The sequence below is a fragment of the Genypterus blacodes genome, unplaced genomic scaffold (genome assembly GCF_046128005.1).
Source record: "Genypterus blacodes isolate CSIRO-AG114 ecotype Tasmania unplaced genomic scaffold, CSIRO-AGI_Gbla_v1 ptg000278l_1, whole genome shotgun sequence".
Taxonomy (NCBI): domain Eukaryota; kingdom Metazoa; phylum Chordata; class Actinopteri; order Ophidiiformes; family Ophidiidae; genus Genypterus; species Genypterus blacodes.
The window spans coordinates 37806-60000 of record NW_027467069.1 but is presented as its reverse complement, the minus strand read 5'-3'; the positions used below and the strand labels follow the sequence as shown (position 1 = coordinate 60000).

The 22195-nt window shown below is 50.9% G+C and overlaps 4 protein-coding genes across 6 annotated transcripts; 2 read left to right on the top strand and 2 right to left on the bottom strand.

Annotated features, from left to right (window-relative positions):
- Window positions 1-690: 690 nt before the first annotated feature.
- Window positions 691-6234, top strand: cept1b (choline/ethanolamine phosphotransferase 1b). The gene is made up of 10 exons (XM_076172000.1): window positions 691-905; window positions 2517-2793; window positions 3194-3368; window positions 3460-3607; window positions 3712-3853; window positions 3972-4056; window positions 4140-4271; window positions 4690-4848; window positions 5119-5244; window positions 5351-6234. The coding sequence occupies exons 2-10, from the start codon at window positions 2603-2605 to the stop codon at window positions 5465-5467; spliced, it is 1275 nt and encodes a 424-aa protein (XP_076028115.1). The 5' UTR covers window positions 691-905; window positions 2517-2602; the 3' UTR covers window positions 5468-6234.
- A 497-nt stretch (window positions 6235-6731) lies between these two features.
- Window positions 6732-11406, top strand: dram2b (DNA-damage regulated autophagy modulator 2b). The gene is made up of 8 exons (XM_076172014.1): window positions 6732-6937; window positions 7560-7700; window positions 7973-8040; window positions 8536-8678; window positions 8774-8951; window positions 9302-9384; window positions 9467-9559; window positions 9948-11406. The coding sequence occupies exons 2-8, from the start codon at window positions 7570-7572 to the stop codon at window positions 10068-10070; spliced, it is 819 nt and encodes a 272-aa protein (XP_076028129.1). The 5' UTR covers window positions 6732-6937; window positions 7560-7569; the 3' UTR covers window positions 10071-11406.
- A 176-nt stretch (window positions 11407-11582) lies between these two features.
- On the bottom strand, window positions 11583-15256 carry cunh6orf89 (chromosome unknown C6orf89 homolog). Its single transcript, XM_076172010.1, has 8 exons — window positions 15103-15256; window positions 13959-14234; window positions 13559-13724; window positions 13274-13422; window positions 12935-13086; window positions 12674-12809; window positions 12462-12585; window positions 11583-12370 (listed from the first exon to the last, which is right to left on the bottom strand). The coding sequence occupies exons 2-8, from the start codon at window positions 14145-14147 to the stop codon at window positions 12288-12290; spliced, it is 999 nt and encodes a 332-aa protein (XP_076028125.1). The 5' UTR covers window positions 14148-14234; window positions 15103-15256; the 3' UTR covers window positions 11583-12287.
- Window positions 15257-15625: 369 nt separating this feature from the next.
- On the bottom strand, window positions 15626-21966 carry bin2b (bridging integrator 2b). Of its 3 annotated transcripts, none has more exons than XM_076171994.1 (12): window positions 21789-21966; window positions 20081-20161; window positions 19583-19637; window positions 19091-19185; window positions 18391-18486; window positions 18042-18149; window positions 17789-17874; window positions 17560-17635; window positions 17380-17462; window positions 16591-17239; window positions 16365-16457; window positions 15626-16037 (listed from the first exon to the last, which is right to left on the bottom strand). In XM_076171994.1, the coding sequence occupies exons 1-12, from the start codon at window positions 21879-21881 to the stop codon at window positions 15924-15926; spliced, it is 1629 nt and encodes a 542-aa protein (XP_076028109.1). In that variant the 5' UTR covers window positions 21882-21966; the 3' UTR covers window positions 15626-15923. The 3 variants fall into 3 exon arrangements, with proteins under 3 accessions (XP_076028109.1, XP_076028111.1, XP_076028112.1); XM_076171996.1 differs by having other exon boundaries at window positions 15626-16034; window positions 21789-21965; XM_076171997.1 differs by lacking the exon at window positions 21789-21966 and adding an exon at window positions 20684-21733.
- Between the last annotated feature and the right edge of the window lie 229 nt (window positions 21967-22195).

Sequence of the window (22195 nt, the reverse complement as noted above, 5' to 3'; positions counted from 1 at the left end):
TCTGTACACATGTGACTGATGTGTGAGCCATGTGTGTGATGTCATTGATGTACACATCTGCTCTCTGCACCACGTTTCATTTTACAAAAGGTAGAAACGTTTTACTGCTAAAGTCTGTATGAGCCGTCACAAACGCCTCACGTCTCAACATGTCGCCTATGAGGGTCAAAGGTCAGCGTGGCCTCACTCACAGGAGCCTGCTTGTTGTCTTAGGCCTGTGCAGCTCCACAGCTGATGTGACCGGGAGTACGAGGAGTCTTCCTCCTGTATGGAACGTCGCCTCGCTTTGACACCGTCACTCATTCATGATGTTAAAAATAAAACAAAGCCGTCTGAGAGAAGTAGAGCTTCAGCAGGTCATGATTTTGGAGGCCCAATGTGTGTTTAGATCATCTGGATGATGTTTAAATGAGGTCACAGTTCAGATCTGCTCCTTGTTTCAAAATTCATATTCTGTGATTTATTCATTAAGACCTCAACTTCAGATTCCAGGCTGACGGGCCTTTGCCCCTCAAACTGATGGGATATATGTATAATATTATATTTAATGCCAACAAATATCTATTGAGATATGTAAATATGTATTTAGTTCTAACCGCACTTTAAAACACAATAATGTGACTAACACGGAAGAACGACGATGTGGCAGTACGGCCACAAGATGGCGGTGATGTAACAAGAAGCAGAGGAAGACGAAGAAGAAGAAGACGAGGAGGAGGAGGAAGAAGGAGAGAAAAAAAGAAGAAGAAGGTGGAAGAGGAAGGTGGCTAGCCGTCCCGATGTGTGTTCTTCAGTGACCCAGGCGCTGTCCCCTCCTGCAGCCTGCAGACCCTCAGCGCAGACAGAGGGACCCTCGCCCCGCTCAGCTGGGTCTGCCCGCGGAGCGACAACTCTCCACCGGCCAGGTCAGTGCGTTCACCGGGAAACAAGCGCGTTAGCTCGAGCTACCGGGAGTCACCGCCGAACTGTGTCCGCGTGAAACGAGAGACGAGGCGGCGTCACACGTCAGAGTGGAGCGGAGAGCAGGAGGAAGTGACAGAGCCTAGGCTAGGCTAGGCTAGGCTAGGCTAGGCTAACAGCGAACACCAGCAGCGGCCACTCTGCCGTTAGCGGATAGCAGCGGAAGCTAACCAGGAGCTGTGATTGTTTGCTAGCTGCGATGCGAGGCTGAGTTAGTCAACTAAACGACTACACCATCATCTTCATCTTCATCTTCACCTTTCTGACTCGCTCCGGCGGTAACCATGGTGTCGTCTCAGTGCGAATGTGAGCTTGTTTGGGCAGAGTGACAGCTTAGTGACGTGAAGGCTCCGGTTAGAATCCTGCAGAGTTTAGACTTTAAACGACCCAGAGTGAGGCTATGGACCTTGGAGCGGCACCGGCACCGAGACTACACACACTCCGGAAACGGCTGGGGGTCACGGCCCGGGCTCTGGGGTCACGGCCCGGGCTCTGGGGTCACGGCCCGGGCTCTGGGGTCATTCTATGTCATGAGTTTTTGTAATTATTTTGAGAATCAAGCAACACTTCAATTGGATGCCAGTAGATTGACAGACTTTTGTGTCATGACAACAGTTTGTTTTGATTCCCAAAGTGTGTGTGTGTGTGTGTGTGTGTTTGGATTCTTTATTTAATCTTGTTGAAGAAGAACAGGGACACTTTGTAATGTTCAGAACCAATCTGGACTCACCTGGACCTCTGAAGAGGAAACTCTGTGCCTGTGTGAGACTGAGCCTGACTGTAAACACTGATGTGTGTGTGACGGGGGCTGTGTTAATGTGCTGCATGCCGTCTGCTGGATCAGAACTCTACTGGTCTTTGTCCTCAGTTACCACAGAGCAGCCCGCAGGCCGGCGCCGGCCCGTTAACGCTCCGCTGCTCCGGTCCGTTTCTGTCCTGATTTAAAACCCAGTCTTTGTATGGATCCATCACAGATAACCATCTAACAAACGGCCTCTGTGCTCGCTCCGCCTCACACACAGCCTCTGGACCTCACTGTGATGTCATAGGAGCCACCTCATCATCAGGGCCAATCAGCTGTTTCTGTGATCAGAACACCACACACACACACACACACACACACACACAGATATGAGCCACCGGTCACACAGCGTCACATGGCAACACAACTGAGTTAAGAGAAGAAGGTGTGTGTGTGTGTGTGTGTGTGTGTGTGTGTGTGTGTGTGTGTGTGTGTGTGTGTGTGTGTGTGTGTGTGTGTCCTCCAGGCCTTTGGTTCCTCACCTGTCAGCGGCTCTGTGAGGTTTGGAGCCCTCTAATGTTTGTTTCTTGTCATTTGTTTACATTTGTTGCAAAGCTCCAGCCCTCAGTCGTGTGTGTGTTTGTGTGTGTTCAGAGAGCTGGAGCTCCTCCAGCTTGTGTCAGGCACCAGAGGAGTAGAGGAACATCTGCTGCTCCACAGGTTGAGACCCTGGCGTGTTCTGGCTGTGTGAGGCTCCGGACTGAAGCCTGATGAGGTTCCCACGGTCCCACTGACATTTGTTTCTCTTCCTCAGGCGTTCCGAGCTCCATCCAGCCCGACCGACAGGCTAAAGGGTGGCAGAGGCATAACCAGAGCCCTGAGGGAGAGCAGCGGGGGTCCATGAGCGCGGCAGGGCAGCAGCAGCAGGGGGGCCTGCGTTCACGCCGAGGCCTGAGCAGAGACCGGGACCCCGGGCAGGGCATCGGCATGGAGGCCGCCTGCTGGCTGGCCCCCGGAGTGCTGCGCAGGCTGATCGAGCTGCCCTCCCCCCCTCTGTCCCGACACCAGCTCAAGAGGCTGGAGGAGCACAGGTAACTGCTCCATCTGTGCCTCTACCTCCATCTGTGCCTGCACCTCCTGCTGCTTCAGCTCAGGGTTCCTCAGGAGCAGATGGAGGTTCTGTTGAGGAAACATTTGGGGAAATGAATTCAAAATGAATGTGAGTGCTGTCAGAGATCAGATCAGCTGACGTCTGTGTGAATGAAGGCGTGGCGGTCTGGTGCTCGGTGTTCAGAGCAGCGTGAAACCAACGCCATCAGGAGAACACGAGAGCATCCAGGTGTGAAAGGGGCTGAAGGTGTAAGAGCTCTGTCCTCTTCCTCTCTGTAGGTGGAAGCTTAACTCAAAGCTAAACGGACAAATGATGCGGAAACGTCTGCAAAGGAATCACAGGAATGTAGTCTTCATCATCTCCTCCTCCTCCTCCTGCAGGTACAGCAGTGCAGGTCGCTCTCTGCTGGAGCCTCTCATGCAGCGTTACTGGGAGTGGTTAGTGGCTCAGGTCCCCTCATGGATCGCCCCCAACCTCATCACCATCATCGGCCTGGCAACCAACATCTTCACCACGCTGGTGCTGGTCTACTACTGCCCCACTGCCACCGAGCAGGTCAGAGGTCACCGCAGACACACACATCATCCCAGCAGCCATGGAAGGTACTGAGTGTGTGTGTCTGTGGGTGTGTGTGTGTGTGTTCCAGGCTCCTCTCTGGGCGTACCTCCTGTGTGCAGTTGGTTTGTTTATCTACCAGTCTTTGGACGCCATCGACGGGAAGCAGGCCAGGCGCACCAACAGCAGCTCTCCACTGGGGGAGCTGTTTGACCACGGCTGTGACTCCCTCTCAACAGGTGAGGAGGACGGGAGGGGGCGTCTGTGTTGCGTTGGGGCGTGGTGGCGGCGGCAGCGGCTCTTCTGTGTTTACATCTTCTCCTCCTCTCCTCTTCTCCTGCAGTATTTGTGGTGTTGGGCACCAGCATCGCCGTGCAGCTGGGCACAAACCCAGACTGGATGTTCTTCTGCTGCTTCGCTGGAATGTTCATGTTCTACTGCGCCCACTGGCAGACGTATGTGTCAGGAACCCTGCGCTTCGGCATGTGAGTGACGTCTGAACAGCTCCATAACATCTGGAGGCACGGCAGGAGATCTGTCTCCTATAGAATCATAAGTGTGTGTGTGTGAGGAAGTGTGTGTGTGTCTGTCTCCCTCTCTCAGCATCGATGTGACGGAGGTGCAGATCTTCATCATCATCATGTATTTGCTGGCGGCGGTGGGCGGTTCTGCCTTCTGGCAGTCTCTGGTAAAGGAAGTCCTGACTCAGATGAAGGAGCTCATGAAGGAGATCAGTCGTCTCATGGCCACTAAATGTTTGTGACCTTTCAGATTCCTGTCCTGAACATCCAGATGAAGATGATTCCTGCTATCTTCACGTTCCTCGGTGCCATCTTCTCCTGCACCAACTACTTCAGAGTCATCTTCACGGGCGGCGTGGGAAAGAACGGCTCCACGATAGCAGTGAGTCTGAGACCATGTGACCAGGCTCAGGAGAGGAACACTCACGCCTCCTAACTCCTCCTCCTCCTCCTCTCCTCACACCTTCTCATCTAATCCCACAAATCTGATGCTTTCTGTTTTCTGTTTGTCAATTTGAATTTCAATCTGTACCTTTGTGACGAGCTGAGTATTAGAAAACTCTAAATACACAAATACACAAGCTGCACACTCTCAAAGTCTTCAAATGGTACTGGGGTACACACACACACACACACACACACACACTCACACTCACACTCACACTCACACGCTCACACACGCTCACACACGCTCACACATACTCACTCTGTGCTCCTCTGCTGTATAACACAGTCCCTTCAGCTCTCTGTCCTCCTCCTCCTCCTCCTCCTCCTCCTCCTCCTCCTCCTCCTCCTCTCAGGGCACCAGCGTTCTGTCTCCAGTGCTGCACATCGGCTCAGTGATCATCTTGGCCATGATGATCTATAAGAAGTCGGCGGTGCAGCTCTTTGAGAAGCACCCGTGTCTCTACATCCTGGCCTTTGGCTGCGTCTCGGCCAAAATCACCAACAAATTAGTTGTAAGTCAAACTTGCTGTTAAAGAAATAAGAGAATGGAAGCTTTATTGACTCATTTAATATGGAGTTACTTCCTACATCTCCACAGCTGTTTTAACTGTGTGTGTGTGTGTGTGTGTGTGTGTGTGTGTGTGTGTGTGTGTGTGTGTGTGTGTGTGTGTGTGTGTGTGTGTGTGTGTGTGTGTGTGTGTGTGTGTGTGTGTGTGTGTGTGTGTGTGTGTGTGTGTGTGTGTGTGTGTGTGTGTGTGTGTGTGTGTGTGTGTGTTTCATAGGTAGCACATATGACAAAAAGTGAGATGCATCTCCATGACTTAGCATTCCTGGGACCAGGACTTCTGTTTCTGGATCAATATTTCAATAGTTTCATTGATGAGTACCTGGTGCTGTGGATCGCTCTGGTCAGTGAATGCATCATCACACAATGACATCATCACACACAGACGGGCAGGGAGATACAACATGAATCATGGAACTTATCTGATTCATGATTCATTTGTCTTGCAGGTGATTTCCTTCTTCGACTTGGTGCGTTACTGCGTCAGTGTTTGTAACCAGATCGCCTGCCACCTTCACATCTTCGTCTTCAAAATCAAGCCTGCGGCCGCCGCTGCACTTCACTGAGGCTGTGCGGCGCCGTCACTGACTCTGCTCCTGCGTGGCGCCGCTCGTCCCCCCTCCCCCCCGCCGCCCACTGTTCAAGAGGCGCTGGGTGTGTGTGTGTGCGTGTGTGTGCGTGTGTGTGTAAGTACTTCTGACAACTGAATGTGAGGACAAATAATATATATTAAGATACTGGAGTATTACCGCTAAAATTGTTGCTTTAATGGGAGCAGAAGTGAGTTAATGCCGGTGTCATCCACTGCCCTAATAAACATTTATCCTGCGCCAACCGAACAGTGACCCCCCTGGGCTCTGACCCCCAGGCTCTGAGCGACAGCAGGGGGGAGGGGTCAGACAAGTATCGGTGCTATTAGAAATGTGGATTAAAAAAAGCAAAGGTTTATTGTAAAACTTAATGTAACATGCAAGAAAACATATAGGATGTGAATTATCTTTTATTTCTTTATTATTCTTCCTTCTGCTTATATTATTATACTTTTGCAATATTTGCATAACCTTACTTTGAGCTGATGCATATATGAAGTGTGGAGGTGTTTGTCCTCACACACACACACACACTCTTGGTTCCGTTCGTACACAGCTTCTTTAGGTTAAACGCACATTTTACAGAGTTTTCTGGTTTTTAGCTCTTTTCCCTCTAAACTCACTCATTTGTATCATTCTGGAGACATTTGTTCACTTCCAGGTCTGAACCGACCCGTTTGGATCCATGTGCTCATATTTCAATGCAAAATATTAAACATAATTTATCTGTTTTTGCAAATGAATTCGTCATTCGTTCTTAACCCCCCAATCGTATCTCCTGGATTCACTCTGAACTGTGTGATGATGTAATGAGGCTTTCTGTCTGTGTTTCCAAGAGCTTTTCCTCTTTTTCTCAGGAAACAAACGCAGCAGCTCTGATTTATTTATATTTTCAAGAATCCTTTAAAGTTTAGATTGTTCTGCTAATATGTCTGTATATTTGTACTTATGTATTTAAACTTGTCCATAGGAGTTCGTCCCCTCTGGTATGTCGGAGTCGTGGGTCTTCTGTCTTCCTCCATTTTGACTGCGGATTATAATGTAGTAATGTTCTTAGTATACGTTTCATGTCGTTGTGACACAGCCACACACATTCACGGAAGGTTAAATACAACATCTAATGAAGTAAAGTCGCGTAAATGTTGAATGAACGTGTTTTCAGACACGTTGCAGTCTGAGAGGCTCTGAACAGGGCGAACAAACCCTAACACAACCCGTGCTGACGGAGCTGCGCATGCGCCGTTCATTCTAAACAACAGCGAGATACGAAAAGCGGAACGAGAACTTTGAGAAGTTTAATATAAATGGACTTTAGCCACACGCGCGCGCCGAAGTCGTCATTGTGTCTGAACCCGGAATCAAAGTTAAGTTTGTCTTCATTAATGAATGTGCGCTGCTGTTAGCGAGCAGAAGAGGACTGAGCTCAGAGAAGGGACCAGAAACAACGTGAGTTTCATTAAGTGGAACCTGACGTCTCCGCAATATCGTCGCTTTACTTTAGAGCCAGCTGAGAGCTCCGCGGCTGCTCGGGGAAGCTAACTAGCTAGTTTGGTAGCAGGGATACAAAAAAAATCGTTTGTTTGTTGTTTTGTTTATTTGTTTGTTGAGGCTCAGTAGTTTCCGAGTGTGTTTGTGTGTGCGGTGTGCCGTCTGTACGTGAGGAGAGTGATTAGTGCCGTTTACTGTGTTTCCCTTCTGTCAGTATGTTTGTTTAGCAGCTAATGCTAATCTGTGGGGTTAAACTGAGTGTGTATGTGGCGTCCTCACGTGAACTCCGCAAACACGATTTCTTAGTCGTAGGTGATCCCGGGGTACATCTCGTGTGAGGCAGGGACTGGGACTCGAACCGGTGTCGCTCAGATCAGAAGGTTCTCGTCACATCACCTGAACGGTAGCTGGACCCCTAAAGGAGTCTGACTTGACTTAATTCGTGAGTTTAGTGGACTCTTCTTCAGGTAGCAGCAAACATCTGGGCGAAGAAATGATCGTGTGTGTGTGTGTGTGTGTGTGTGTGTGTGTGTGTGTGTGTGTGTGTGTGTGTGTGTGTGTGTGTGTGTGCTGCACACAGGTCAGAGGTCATGTGGTGGTTCCAGCAGGGTCTCTGCATCCTGCCCGCTGCTCTGGTTGTCTGGACAGCAGCGTCCTTCATCTTCGCCTACATCACAGCCGTGGTGCTGAGACATGTGGACCCACTGGTGCCCTACATCAGGTCAGCGAGGCCTTCATCATCTGCATCATCATCATCATCGTCACCATCATCATCATTATCTAGATCAGCATCAGCATCAATACACACGACAACACCAAGGCCAAGTCATCCAAATCAACATGTCACACCTGAGCTCACTCAATAATGCTTTAATTGTCCTTCAGACCTCCATCAGAGCAACACACACACACACACACACACACACACACACACACACACACACACACACAGACACACATACATGCTGTGTAAGCCCTTGTTGTGTGTTGCAGTGACACGGGGACGATGGCTCCAGAGCGCTGTGTGTTTGGCATCATGTTGGACGTGTCGGCCTTCTTGGGTAACGCTCTATGTCTCTCTATCTTTAACAAAAGCCAGATCAATCAACCCTCCGTAAGCCCCTCCCCTCAACAATTGTTGTTTCCCCCCCCCCCCCCCCCCGCTCCTCGGCGACCGTAACCATACACAGGTTGGTCAGGATCCAGGGAAGAACAGGTCGGCCTGATGGTGGCGCTGTTGTCGCCACTTTTACCTTTTGGCCTTAGACGTTTGAAGTCATTGAGTCAGAATTCTTCCCTTGGATTCATTGTACATTCATATAAGCCACGCCCACTTGTGTCAGTTATCACCAAATTGTACCACTGAGAGGCGGAGCCATGATTACAGGACTGTTGGGCCCTGACAGAGGTATGAACTCTGATGAGCCTCTCTAGTTTGTATCCACAGTGTAAGAAGACGTTTGTGTAAAGACTGGTCAGCCCTGATTGAATGTGTTGTGTCGTGATGATGATGATGATGATGAAGAGGATGAGGTTGTTGCTTGGACCTTTTGTAGGCGTGGCCACGGTGTACATCCGCTACAAGCAGGTGGAGGCTCTGACCAACCCGGACGAAGTCAAGCTCAACCGGCTCAACCAGCTGGGCCTCGTGCTGGGCTGGATCAGCTCCTTCGGCATGTGCGTGGTCGCCAACTTCCAGGTACTCGACGCCTTCGTCCGCTCGCTTCCTACTCCGTCTGTCTATCTGCAGTAAGGCGGCCGCGTGACCGCCTGTGTGTTTGTGTTTGAGTGCAGAAAACCACGCTGTTCTTCATGCACATGACGGGGGCGGTGCTGACCTTTGGCGTGGGCGCTCTGTACATCCTGGCCCAGACGCTGCTCTCCATGTACATGCAGCCTCACGTCCACAGTAAGGCCACCTTCCTGGTCCGCCTCGGCGTGGCAGCGTGGACGCTGGTCAGCATCATCTGCAGTATCCTTCAAACGCTGAGCTGAGGTTTGTGCTCCTAAGTCCTGCAGGTCCTGAACACACGCGTGTTCTGGGTTAGGGTCAGCATCTTCATCGTGTCTCTAAGGATCTGACCGCAGCATGGATGATGCAATATGCCACCAGCTGAGGTCATCCGGCGGCCCGAGGAATCATGGGAGTCCAGAGTTCAGACTCTAATCCACAAGGCTCAGCAGTTAGGATCAGTAACATACATGCAGCATTGACCCCCTCGTGACCTTTGACCTTGTGAGCTGTGTGCACCGAGCTCATTTGCGTGTCTTGTGAAAAACTGAACATGAACCCAGCAGTTGTGACCCTTGACCTCTGTGCAGTGTTTGTGTCATCAGTCATCATGTACAGCATCCTGGTTGGAACCGACGTGGAACAGAAACTACACTGGACCCCCGGAGAGAAGGTGTGTGTGTGTGTGTGTGTGTGTGTGTGTGTGTGTGTCTGAGTCTGAGTCTGAGTCTGATTCTCCTTGTGTGTGTTTCCAGGGTTACACGGCTCACATCATCAGCACCATCTGTGAGTGGTCTCTGGCCTTCTCCTTCATCAGCTTCTTCCTCACCTACATCAGAGACTTCCAGGTAAACTTCTCTCCTTCTGTCGTTTGATGAAGATTCACTCTACGAAAGGTGAAAATCTTGGCGATGTGACGGAACAGAACGTCTGTGACGCAATCACATGACTTAGAGATGAATAGAAAATGTAATAAGAAGTTAAAGAGTCTAACTCAGGTTAGTCACAAGTAAACTTGTACCATTAGAAGAAACACACTTAGTAAAGTTATATTGTTTATCTGCAAGGACCAAAAGTAGTTTTCCTGGTCTGTGACTGTCCTGGAGTGTATGAAGTTAAATGAAAGAATGTCTTCTTCCTCTCAGGCATTCAAACTTGAGAGCTGCTGTGTAAAGGTGAAGCTAAAGCCTCTGGTCTTGTTTGCATGAAGTAACTTTCTGCTTCATTCCTGTGTAGAAAATCACTTTGCGAGCGGAGGCCGACCTGCAGAGCAGCCACCTGTACGACGGGCCGCACTGCCCCGCCCCCCTGCACCCCGAGGCCGGGGAGAGCTCGCCGCTGCTCGGGGGGCGGACGTGAGCCGAGCAGCGCCTCTGCTCCTCTGTGCTCTGGCCTCCAGTTAGAGGACTGAATGAGAGCTTTTGTACCGACGTCTCTTCCTCGCTGCTCTACAAAGTGGAGTCGCTGTTCATGTAAACCCAATCTAAACGCTGTTAAAGACCTCGCTGTTGCTGTTGGTCCAGGATGAAGCCTGAAGTCTGTCTGCTTTGGTCTGAGAGAGGAGAGGAGCTCCATGGTTCCAGTGTTGCTCTGCTCACTCTGTCACTTCAGGACAACTTCAACTATCAGGCAAAGCCCTGGACTCTCTGCTCCTCTGCTGTTTGGTGTTTTAATAAGAAAACTAAATTTATACTCTTATAGCTGTTGAGTCCGATGTATGTTATGATGGATTAATACATGATTATTTCCTGTAGCAGGAAGCTCCTGGTTTGCACTCGACAGAAGCTCGTCCCCTCTCCTCACCAGTCCCTTTGTTTATACGTGTGTATACACGCCTGACCCTCTCCTCCCTGTAGACCCTGTTAGCCTGGCTCACACTCAGGTCTGCTGGGTGAAGGGGCTCAGGCCCGTGTGGAGCTGGAGTCCATGGTGTGTTTGACCTTCATGTGTTTGGACTGTGGAAGCAAACACAATGTGTCCCCGACAGCTTCCTCCCCTCAGCCCTGCCGCCTGTCTCCTGTCCTCACAGGAGGACACCAGGTCTCTGCTGGTATGTTAGCTGACCAAACGTCCACCTTCAGACGTTCTTTTAAAAGAATTAAGATTCCCCTTTTCTACATTACTGGTAAGGAAACTAACACTGCTGCTTATATGTTCCATCATATATATGTTTATGTATGAATGAAGGCCTAAACCCCTCAGCCAATCACAGGTCCAGCCTCCATCTGGTCCGACTTTACTCCACTTACATCATGTCATCACATTACATTACATCATGTAGCAGATGCTTTTATCCAAAGCGACTTACAATAAGTGTGTTCAACAAAGGAAGATAAAAGAACTTCAGGTCACAAGAAATCTGAAGCGCATTTCCTTCCTAAACCAACAGCTAAGAGCAGAACTAGAACTAGAGTAGAAGAGTGATAAGTTAGGTACTATGATGAATGAGAAAAAGAGGACAGATTAGAAATGAAAGATTAGAAAACAAGAGCATCAGAAGAGCTAGGACAGAGTAGGTGATGTCCTAAGAGGGAGGATCCAGGTAGTGTCATCATGTCAGTGTTTTAACCTTTGATCTCTTCTGCACTTTGCACTGTTTTAACTCTTCTGTTCTCTTTGCTTGTAACTGTTTATGTCAACAAGCAGGAGGGTTTAACCTGAATAAGACCCATGGATGAATAAAGGTTCATGGCGACACGATGAAGCTCTTCCTTTCATGTGAGGGACCTGGAAGCTCTGTGTTGCCTTCAGGGTCCAGGCAGCGTGGGAGCGTTTACACAGTTTAACACAGACGGCAGAACAAGGAGAACTTTACAACTCCAATATGGCTTCAGTACTTTAACTGAGCTGAAATGAGGCAGAACATAAAGATCACAGATGTAAAAGCTTTATTAGCCAGGCGACTCTGAGCCAGAGGCTGATCTGACTCCCGCTGGGACCTGAGGGACCGACCGACCCACCACTCTCTCTCTCTCTCTCTCTCTCGCTCACACACACACAACTTCGATTTGAGGGTAAATCTTCTAGTTTAAGTTTTAATGATTTCAGTTTGTTGTCTCCCTGCTGTCCATCAAAGTTGTGTTGTAAATACATGATAGCATAAATAAATCCATTCAGAATAAATTAAAGAAAGTAGCTGGGGATTAAAATTAGAAAGTAAAATTCAGTCACTTTACCTCAAACTGACAAAGATGCAGAGAACAAAACGTTTTGTCTGCCACGACGAAGCAAATAAAGGATCAATAACAGAATCTCCCTGATGTCTTCACCCCCCCTCGCCTCTGTGACGGGGTCCAGCCCCCCTGAGCAACCTGAGGAGACGCCGCTGAGCTCAGGGGACGTCTGTCTGTCCAGGGGACGTCTGTCCGGTCCGTCAAGCTTTAAGTCAAGCTCCCAGTTCTCAACTTCAGGCTGTAGAGTTCAGAGGTCACCTGTGCACAGAAGCACACCGAGGCCACACAGGAGGATGTGAGTGAAGAACCAGCCTTTAGAAGGACAGGTTCTGGGTCCAGGCCCACAGAAGAGAGAAGCTCCACAGAGCAGCTGGGCGGTCCAAAGCTCTCCGCTGCTCCAGCACTAGAAGGCCGACCCGTCACAGATGATGTTCTGGCCTCGCCCGGGGAAAAGCTCCATCTGCCAGTAGCGTGGATCGGCGTACACTGGAGAGGGCAAAGGTCAAAGCAGAAGGTCACAGGGTGTGTGAGCGAGGAGGAGCCGGCTCTGAGGTGGGCGTGATGAAGGAGCTCTTACCCATGTCTCCAGGCGCCAGCCAGAGGTTGAAGGAGCTGCAGTGTTTCTGACAGTGCTGCACAGGAAGAACACGGACGGTGGGAAGCCCCTCCCCCACCACCAGCCAGCCCAGCACCCCCACACCCTGAAGCAGAGGTGAAGCTCCTTAGACACACACTTAACCACACACAGGGGCTGTAACCGTGGAGACCTCAGGTGGCCCCTCCCCTCACCTTGCTCTGTGAGTTGGTGCTGTGAGTGACCAGGCAGCGCTGCAGCATGGTGCCAGCACTGTCCAGCAGGGGGCAGAGCTCTGCCTTTGGGAACAGCCACCTCAGAACCTTCTCCCTGGTCCCAGAGCGGAACCTCCTGAGGGAACCAAACACACCAGCATCACCATGACAACCTGTCACTACAAAGGCACCGTATTTTCACAACAGTTCTCTCTCACACACTCACACACACACACACACACACACACACACACACAGTACCAGAGCAGTGTGAAGTTAGCCGGTCCTTGAGGCAGACCGGAGGCCGGGTTCTGCACGCTGTCGTCGTCCTCCAGCAGGATGGACATGGAGCCTGAGTGGGCTGAGTAGAGCTCCTCAAGCTGCTGCCTCTGGACGCTGAGAGACTCACCGCCCTGCCAAAAGCCAACGTGCACAAACGGGGACGAGGATTAGAAAGTGGACGCGGTGAAGCAGGAGCAGGCAGACCAGAGTGTTCCTGTACCAGGGTCCGGCTCAGGCTCACTCCTGCTCTTCTGCTTTGTAAACAGTGTGGAGTTTTGATCCTGGAGGTTCTATTACTAAAATCTGAATGGACTCCACCTTCAGCAGCACCAGCTGTGGGCCCCGCCGCAGGGCCACTGTCCCTCTGAGGCTCTCTGGGACCTCCAGCACTGAGGAGATCTCTGCACAGCCTGAGCAGTTCACCAGACTCTTCCTCAGAGAGCCCACACTCCACCACTCATGGAAACCTGCAGGACAGAGAGAGACGTCACATCCACCACCAAGCACCATCAGCTGAGGCCCAGGAGAGGGTCCCACTGGAGACCACTATGGACCATCTCCAACACCGTCAGCTGGTATCTCTGTGTGTGTGTGTGTGTGTACCTTGCAGGTTGTACTTCTTGGCGATGGGCAGGGACAGCAGGCGTACGTGGCTGAGGGGGGAGGACCAGTTGTAACAGCCCAGGTTGACCAGGCCCAGCTGGGGGGTGTTCTGGACGTAGGTGAAGGCCAGCAGGACCACCAGCACCAAGCCCACTGCCACCACAAACTGCAGACAGAACACAAGCATGAGAGAGAGAGAGAGAGAGAGAGAGAGAGAGAGAGAGAGAGAGAGAGAGAGAGAGAGAGAGAGAGAGAGAGAGAGAGAGAGAGAGAGAGAGAGAGAGAGAGAGAGAGAGAGAGAGAGAGAGAGAGAGAGAGAGAGAGAGAGAGAGAGAGAGAGAGAGAGAGAGAGAGAGAGCTGCACAGGCCGCACACACAGAGCAGTAAACCTTAAACCCACCTTGATGGTGGCCCTCAGGATGGGGAACTGAGGAGGTTCTCTCCTGGGCTCGTTGGTCTCCAGGACCTGCTTGATGAACTTCTCGATCTCTCTCTCAGACATGCCGTAGCGGTAGCCCGACTGGCGCAGGATGTCGATGCTCTCTGACAGCTTGTCGTAGATGCACGGCTCGCTCATGGTCGTCCCCATGGCAGCGGTGGCGGTGGATTCTCAATCAAACTCCTCACTCCTGGACCACAGCTGGCCCCAGACGCATGCTGCTGCCACCTGAGGGCCCTGGAGCAGAGGTTAGGTCAGGGTCTGGTCAGGGTTAATGATTGTTCTGTGTATCTAAGCTCAGTTCTGATGGGGATACCGTCTGGACCCTGGCACTGTACCGCAGAGCAGCAGCAGTTGGAATAGAGGAACTGGAAGTTGTTTTCTTAGATCTAACACAAACCAAACGTCTCCCGCAGTCACGTGAAGCTACAAAGTGATCATACAATGACATCACGCGTCCTCTCGGCCTCCGTACCTCACTGTAAACCAAATAGCGGAACCACAGGGGCTCTGATTGGCTCCTGGGCCGTACCGGAGCATTCCGTACCGACCGGTGACCTCGGTCCACCTGTCTGTCACACACTCTGACTCCGCTCACTCTGTTTCTGTAAGGATCATTTCTCTCCGGTATCCCCGGTGGAGCTGAGGCTAAGACGCAATGAATCCTGGGTACTGTGGGGTTTAACACGTCACAGCTTAATCACGCAAACTAAAGCAGCTTTCCTCCACGCGTTTTGAACATGTTGTCGTCTCCGTGTGACGGTGAAGCCGCCGCGGCGCTGTGCCCCCAGTCAGCCCCCCGTCAGCCCCCACACCGCGGCGCTCAGCCCCCCGTGCCGCCGCTGTAGCCTCTCTCTGTGTAGCTTAGCTGCCGGAGCCCCGTGGGATTATTGAATCACGATTTATTAAAGATGGACTCATTATATACGGTCTCACTGATAGAATGGTTCCAGTCTGACACCCTGTCTGTCTGTCTACCTGTCTGTCTGTTGGAAACAAACAACTCTGAGCCTCCTTCAGTCTGACCGGAAGCAGTTAGCCTGTTAGCTAGCCTAATGTTTAAGCTGGTTTCATGTCTTAATGAACACAAACTAAATGTTCCCACCGTGACTGAGCCTGGGCGCTGAGCCTGAGCCTGAGCGCTGAGCCTCTTTTCTGATGCTGCGTCCCGGCCTCAACACCGTGACGTGTTCACCTCACTCACACACCGGGGAGCCGCCATGCTGCACACACACATACACACACACGCGCGCGCACGCGCGCCGTGACAGTGAAGTGAAGAGTTTGGAGCTGATGTTATATTATTATATTTTATATTAACCAATATGATGACAACAGTTATTGATGAATTCCATTATTATGAAAATTCACTTGTTAATATTTGTATATTTATATATTAACAAACGGTGGTGTCGACCCAACGTAGTGATGTCATACTTCCACGTCACTAACTCCGGTTGATCTTTGGCTCTTGGGCCATTAAAGCTGATCCTTGAGTCTGAAGGTATTATCTGCTGCTCAGTGGTTTCCTTCCCTCATGTTGACCTCTCGGGCCCTGAAGGCAGCGTCTGTGGCCCATATAAACACAGATGCTTGAATAGTAAGAGAATCAGACGGGACATCAGAGCATCAGTATAAAAAGATTTATTGTTTCACAGTTTCATAGAATAAAAATGGATAAAAAGTCAAAATATTGTCCCTAATCTAACTTCTTTAACAATCATCTGTAGAGCTCAATCAGCTTTGTTCCACAGGAGGAAACATGTGGGCTGGGTGGTGATCCGTCTGGACACGTTTATGAGCCCCACACACACACACCAGCTCACTCCCTCTCTGCAGGTGTGTGTGTGTGTGAGAGAGAGTGGCTGGCTTCTCCATGGATGCAGAAATGTAGAGAGTGTAACAGGGTGAGGAGTGAGTGTTGCCTCATTCTTGCGCAACAGGCAGGAGGAGTTTTTCCGGGAAGTTCCCAGCGTGATGATCCAGATCCCTGTGCTGGTTCCAGTCCTCCTCCCTGACCCCCCTCAACACGCCCTCCTGCTGGGAACAACAAGCAGATTAAGGCAAGTCACACTGCCATTACACAACACAACACGTCATGTACAGCCACTACACAACACGTCAGCCACTCTGAGCATGGACACGGCTTTACCTTGGGCTTTTGTGGGTGCACTTAGTGTGTGTGTGTGTGTGTGTGTGTGTGTGTGTGTGTGTGTGTGTGTGTGTGTGTGTGTGTGTGTGTGTGTGTGTGTGTGTGTGTGTGTGTGTGTGTTTTATGAGCTGTACTGCACTGTTGTTTAGAGAAATAACACAAAGGTCCAGAATACAGATGTCAAAATCCAAAGTGAGGCGCGGGAGCAAACCGACCTCAGGAGCGCCTGTGAGCACGAGGACGGCGTCTCCTTCTCCAAACTGCAGCAGGCCGTCTTCAGACGCTGTGTGACTCTGCAGGGCTACGGCCTGGAGGAGAAACACGGGCATCAGCATCTCTGTCGCCATAACAACCCAAAACCCGCATCTGTCTACATTTGACCTTTATAATCTGGCTGGTTGACCTCAAGAACCTGATTGATTACCAAGCAGGCCCATGTACCTTGTAAAGGAAGCCAGGTGGATCTTGGGTATCGGAGTCCGTCTCCTGGTCGAGCGCCGCTGCCTCCGCCTCCTCTTGCTCCTCTCTGGCCGGGGCAGGGACGAGGGAAGGTCGTTCGGTGCAGCGGAATGAGACACGGGGGGCCGGGACTGGCGGGGGTTTGACCTTCACCTCCTCTGGAGGAGCATCACCTGTGTCCTCCTGCTCAGGAGCGGGTGGGGGTGGGGCTTCAGACGGTTCAGAAGGTTCAGACACTTCCTGACCCCTAACCTCCGGCTGTGGGACTCCCATCCCCGAGTCATTTGACTGGTTGGTGGTAGGCTCCGCCCCCTCTGGCTCGTCACTTCTTGCGCTGCCGTCACTGATGTCATCGTCACACGCAGACTGTCTCTTGGGCGTGTTCGTGCCGCTGGAGGCGAGATCTTCTGAATCGGACCCGTTGGCCTCCTTGGATGGGACACTGATGCTGTCCTCCTCTGGCACACTGGTCTCCTCAGAGACGCCTTGAGCCTGCGGCCCTGGGGAGGCGGCCACGCCGTCTTTTCCATTCTGGGCGGAGGATATGATGGACACGTGGTCGGCTGGGAAGGCGGTGTTGCAGGGGATGGGATTGGAGATGACCAGGGACTTTCTCTTCTTTGACTTGGTGCTGTGATGGAGAGAGTGGAGCTTAAACATGTTGTACACATGAATGCCTCAGCTGGCAGAGCCACAGAGACTCTAATGTCCTGCTCATGGAGCTCAGCTAGATGATTCCACCCAGCATTAATGTGGTGACCTTTGGCTCACCTGCTCACGCCCTTGATGATGAAAGGTTTCCCTGAGTGCTGGGTCTCCAGCTTCTTCATCACGTTGTACAGCTCATGGTTCAGCTGCAACGCAGAACAAAACACCAACACATCATTACAGCTGGCAGTCATTCCTCACCTGAAGCTGAAGCTATGGTGTTGGTGGTAGCCGCCATCTTACCACGCTCATTTCCTTATAGAAGACGTCTCTCAGGTTGGATATGTTCTGGAACACCGTCACATAGCAACCTATACGGCTACACAAACACACAGGTCATCCTGCAGCTGTTTCATGGAACTTCCTTTTCTTTTGAGGATCAAATGTTTGTTTGTTTCCACAGCTTTCTTGCTGTGATTTTTGCCTCATCTTCCCAGCGAGCCGTGTGAAGGTGAAGGTGCAGCGGCCGTACCTCTGATGGAGAACAGGCAGCTCCTCCCTCAGCTCCTTGTTTATTTCCTCAAAAACGTTCTGGGCTTTGTTGAACTCTTCCTCCGCCTGTTCAGAGGGAAAACGATGGAAACACGTTCATCTCAGTCTGAGCCAACATCTGCATCTCTGCTGGCTCCTGTGCCTCAGATCAAACTGCAGCTCAACCTCTGTGACAGCTCATCCTTCCTCTCCTCGCCCCCTGAATCATCTTCATCACACATACAGACTCTTACCTTGGCTATTTTGGCTTCATCCTTTTTCTTGGCCCCCTGTAGCGCCTCCAGGTGGTGACGTGCTGAATCATAGTCCACCAGTTTGCGGCCACGTTTCGCTACTCGCTCCTGAAAACAAAGTACGTCAGAGTCATCGAGGATGAACTAGGAACTGTCTTTGCCCAGAGAACGTCCCTCCCTGTGGACACCTTCCCGCACTTTAGAGTTATGATACGAGTTCTTGGGTTTTCCTGTTTCTCGGTTCAGTTTCCCTTTTTGTCTGCTAAACCAAGACGTACTGAGCAATCAAGCCACAAGCTACACCGTTAAAGAGGGGTTACATAGTCCAGAGCAGGGCAGTCCAGGTTACCTTGACCTCGGGGAACTGGCTGGTGTAGTTCTCCATGGTGCGGACAATCTGGTCGTTCATCTTTTCCTCATAGTCGTTCCACAGCAAGTCTTCACTCTACGAGACAAAGTTAGTGTCACTTCAGTACGATTCTAACAAGTGTATCTCCTTCCTACAAACGTCTCTCCAGCAGGGCTGACTGACTGAACCAGAGGCTGATCAGATGTTTACTTCCCTCTGGACTGCTGCTGGCATCATCAACCTTTTTATCTGACAGGTTTCCCAGTAAAGCCACCAGAGGGCGGTGTTGGTGTTTCAGGTGCAAAGTGGTAAAGCCACATGATGAACCCCCCCCACGTGTTTCAGCTCAGTCTAATGATCTCTGACCTCCCACCAGACTGACATGTCTCTGTTTAGGGACCTGGAGGGCGTTTAAGCAGCTGATCTCTGCTTCCCCTCTGGAGTCACACAGAGCATCAGTCTCTCTGCTCTCTCTTCTGTAGCAAAGCTTCTTCAGTTTCAGATGTGTTGTGTCGTCGGTCTTGATTTTGGGCTTCTAAATCAAGATGTACTTAACAATCCTCATTGTGAAGGAAGCCAGATTTATGACTGCAGCGCTCCTTTAAAAAAGGATTAGATGTGATACTGACTGCCAGAATGAGCTCAGCAGAACAAGCAGACATGCAAGTGATTGATCATCTGTCTTAGAGTGATTCCATACCTCTGTAATGACAGAAAGGTCCTCTACCCCATTCCAGTCTGGTTCATAGATGTCTCTTACGGTCAGGGACAGACGCTTGGACGTCTCATGCAGCGCTTTGGGAAACAGAGGAGAAGGAAGCCTTCAGTGATTCAGAGCCTCAGCCTGTGTGGCCCTGTTGTTCCTGAGGCTTTGTGTTGTTCCACCCAGACTGAACGGCTCAGAACAACACGGCTTTGCTGACGGCAGTTTAGGATGGAGCAGCAACAGCTGTCAGCAGGAGAAACAACCGTTTCTTGCACATGAATCAGAAACGCAATGCTGCATCGGCGCTTTTGGCTGCAGGCAACGCGGCAACTCAGACAGAATTGCAACAGGCCGCACAAGATCCGAGAATAGATCAAATCCACTTCCTGATTCACTGAATGCTCTGGAGGAAGGAGGGGAGGCTTACGAAACCCAGAGTGAGAGTCTAAAGAGCTGCAACTGAAGGTTTGAGGCCCTGAGTCTCACCTCTCACTGCTGCATGGTACGCTCGCACGTCTTTGAGCAACCTGCTGCCGTCAGTCTGTGTGCAGAAGAAGAAGAAGACCAGAGTTAAACAGTCTTGGACAAACTACCTTTAGGACTGTGTGTGTTTTTAAAGATCAGTCAGTTTCTGTGGATTGTAGACACATTTTCAGTTTCTAAGCTTCTAAAAGAGGCGAGGCCACGGCGTTCTACACATCCAGTCATAAACAATCACAACATTCTCTGATGGCGGCGGCGTCACGAGTGAGAGCAGCGTGGCTTGTTGGCGGGCAGACTTCCTTCCTGCTGCTCTCGTGAGAAACGTGGACGCTTACAGATAAGAAGTCTGAAGGTCGAAGTGTTTGTGATATGGAGACAAAACAGAGCAGAGAAGAAGAATGTCATGAAAGCTTTGAGTGTAATGAGGCTCAAACTGAGGTCACTGTTTAGAGGTGAAGCCGATCAATAAGATGGATTGATAATCAGCTGAAACCTGCCTACCTGCTGTTTGTTGAGGTTCTGGGAGCACTGCTCAAACTGCTCGTCCTTCGTCTCCATGGTCTTCCCCAGTTTCTGAAGGACCTGAGTGAAGTCAAAACAGCTGTGATGAGGTCATTGTCTCACACGGAGCAGAGTCACACCGGCGTTCACTCAGCAGGTCTGGGGGTCTCTAAATGGACCCTCATGTGTTAAAGCTCCTCTACATCAACTTAGACGTTTACCTCTGACGTTTGACCCTGAAATACTTTAGATTCCATCTTATAGTGACCCCCTGGTGACCTCTCCTATCAGCTCTGGGCTTGTGATGTCTCTCTTAAAGCCCTAAGGTTGGTAAGTGAACCAAATATCTCCAGAATGATACAACATACAAGTAAATAGTAATTGCCTAGTTTGGACTTAAAAGACCTCTGAACCCCTAGGACCCCGGCTGAACCCTCAGGACCCAGACTGAACCCCCAGGACCCCGACTGAACCCTCAGGACCCCGACTTAACCCTCAGGACCCCGACTTAACCCTCATGACCCCGACTGAACCCTCAGAACCTCGGCTGAACCCTGGCGGTGCAGGAGTGTGTGGAGCCACACGAATATCTCAACATGTCACATCAGGATCCAGATCATTATCAAGAGGTTTCAGAGGTTTCATCATTTTCCAAAACATCTCCAGGCCTGGAAAATCCACAACACGAGACGGATCAGCTTCAATTCTGCTACACGTCTGTCTGAACCATGACCCTGACCAAGGACGAGACGTCTCTACCAACAACAACACCAGCTGGAGAAACACCAGAGAGAGAGAGAGACAGGGAGAGGGGAGACAGGGAGATTGATAGAGAGACACACACACACAGAGAGTGAGTTCAGCAAGTAAGAGGAAGTGCAGACAGGAAGTGGCAGCTTAGCTGAGCAGGACTAAACAGCAGCCTGATGGTTGTGAGTTCAGAGTATCTGAAGGTGTTTCTATCACCTCTGCCCACTCATGTGTGATCAGGCTCAGTCTCATAAAGCCACAGTTGCTCTGCCACGGATGTTTCCAGAAGCATGTTTGGTTCTAGTTGAATGGAGAGAGAAGAAGTTACAGCTGTTCTGTAAGAAGGCCTGAAGAAAAGTGAGAGGACAGAGAGAAGAGTGGAGACGTCTGAAGGTCCACATGTGAGGAAGAGGAGCGAAGGGTCTTCATCCTGGAGCCACGCCCGCTTTGATCTGAATGTGGCAGGATGTTTTCCACCTCACTCTATGGGACCTTCAGATTGACTGAGGCAGCACAGCAGGCCCACTGAGTGTAAACATGACCCACAGACCTGTAGCCTGAGCAGACAGGTCACAGAACATACCACACACATGACCTGCTGCATGTCCAGGTCCCCAGCACCCCGGGGTGTCACAGCTGCTCCCTCATCACACATCAGCTCAGCGTGTCGTCACGTGATATGACGCCACGCTGACGCAACAGTGGAGTCTTCCGTTCCGCGGTTCTTCTGGAGTTCTTCGGCTTTGATTGAATGTTTGACAGCCGTCACGCGTCTTTAAAGAACAACCGGAACATCTGCGACACGAAACCTGAACACCCTCGTCACGAAACAGAACCTTACCGAACCCTACACGACCCTGCAGAACCTCCCAGCACCCTACAGAACTTCACTGAAGTTTCCATCCCGGTCACCGCGCCGGTCGTCAGCTCCGGTACCGAGCAGCTGAGTCGCTCTCACCTTCTCCTGAGCTCGACTCAGGGACTTCTGGACCCGCTTGGCGAGGATCCCGGCTCCGGCCTGCAGGTTCGGGCCCATCTTATTCTCCGCCATTGTTCACTTTGCTCCGTTGAGCTTCGCTGAGCGCTGAAGCCTTAAAAGCGAAGCGGAGCCTCCTCCCCTCTGCTTCCTTTACACACACACACACACGCGCGCGCGCGCGCACACACACACACACACACACACACAGACACACTCAGCTGCAGGCGGTAAGGTTCTTGTCTTGTTCAAACTTGTGGACTGATTGAAGCATCAGCCGCTAAAATGCGTCAGTTTGTGCAACAGAGTTACTCAGAGTCACCTGGAAGTGTGGTGTGTGTGTGTGTGTGTGTGTGTGTGACTCAGATGACATTCATTTCAATTGTGCG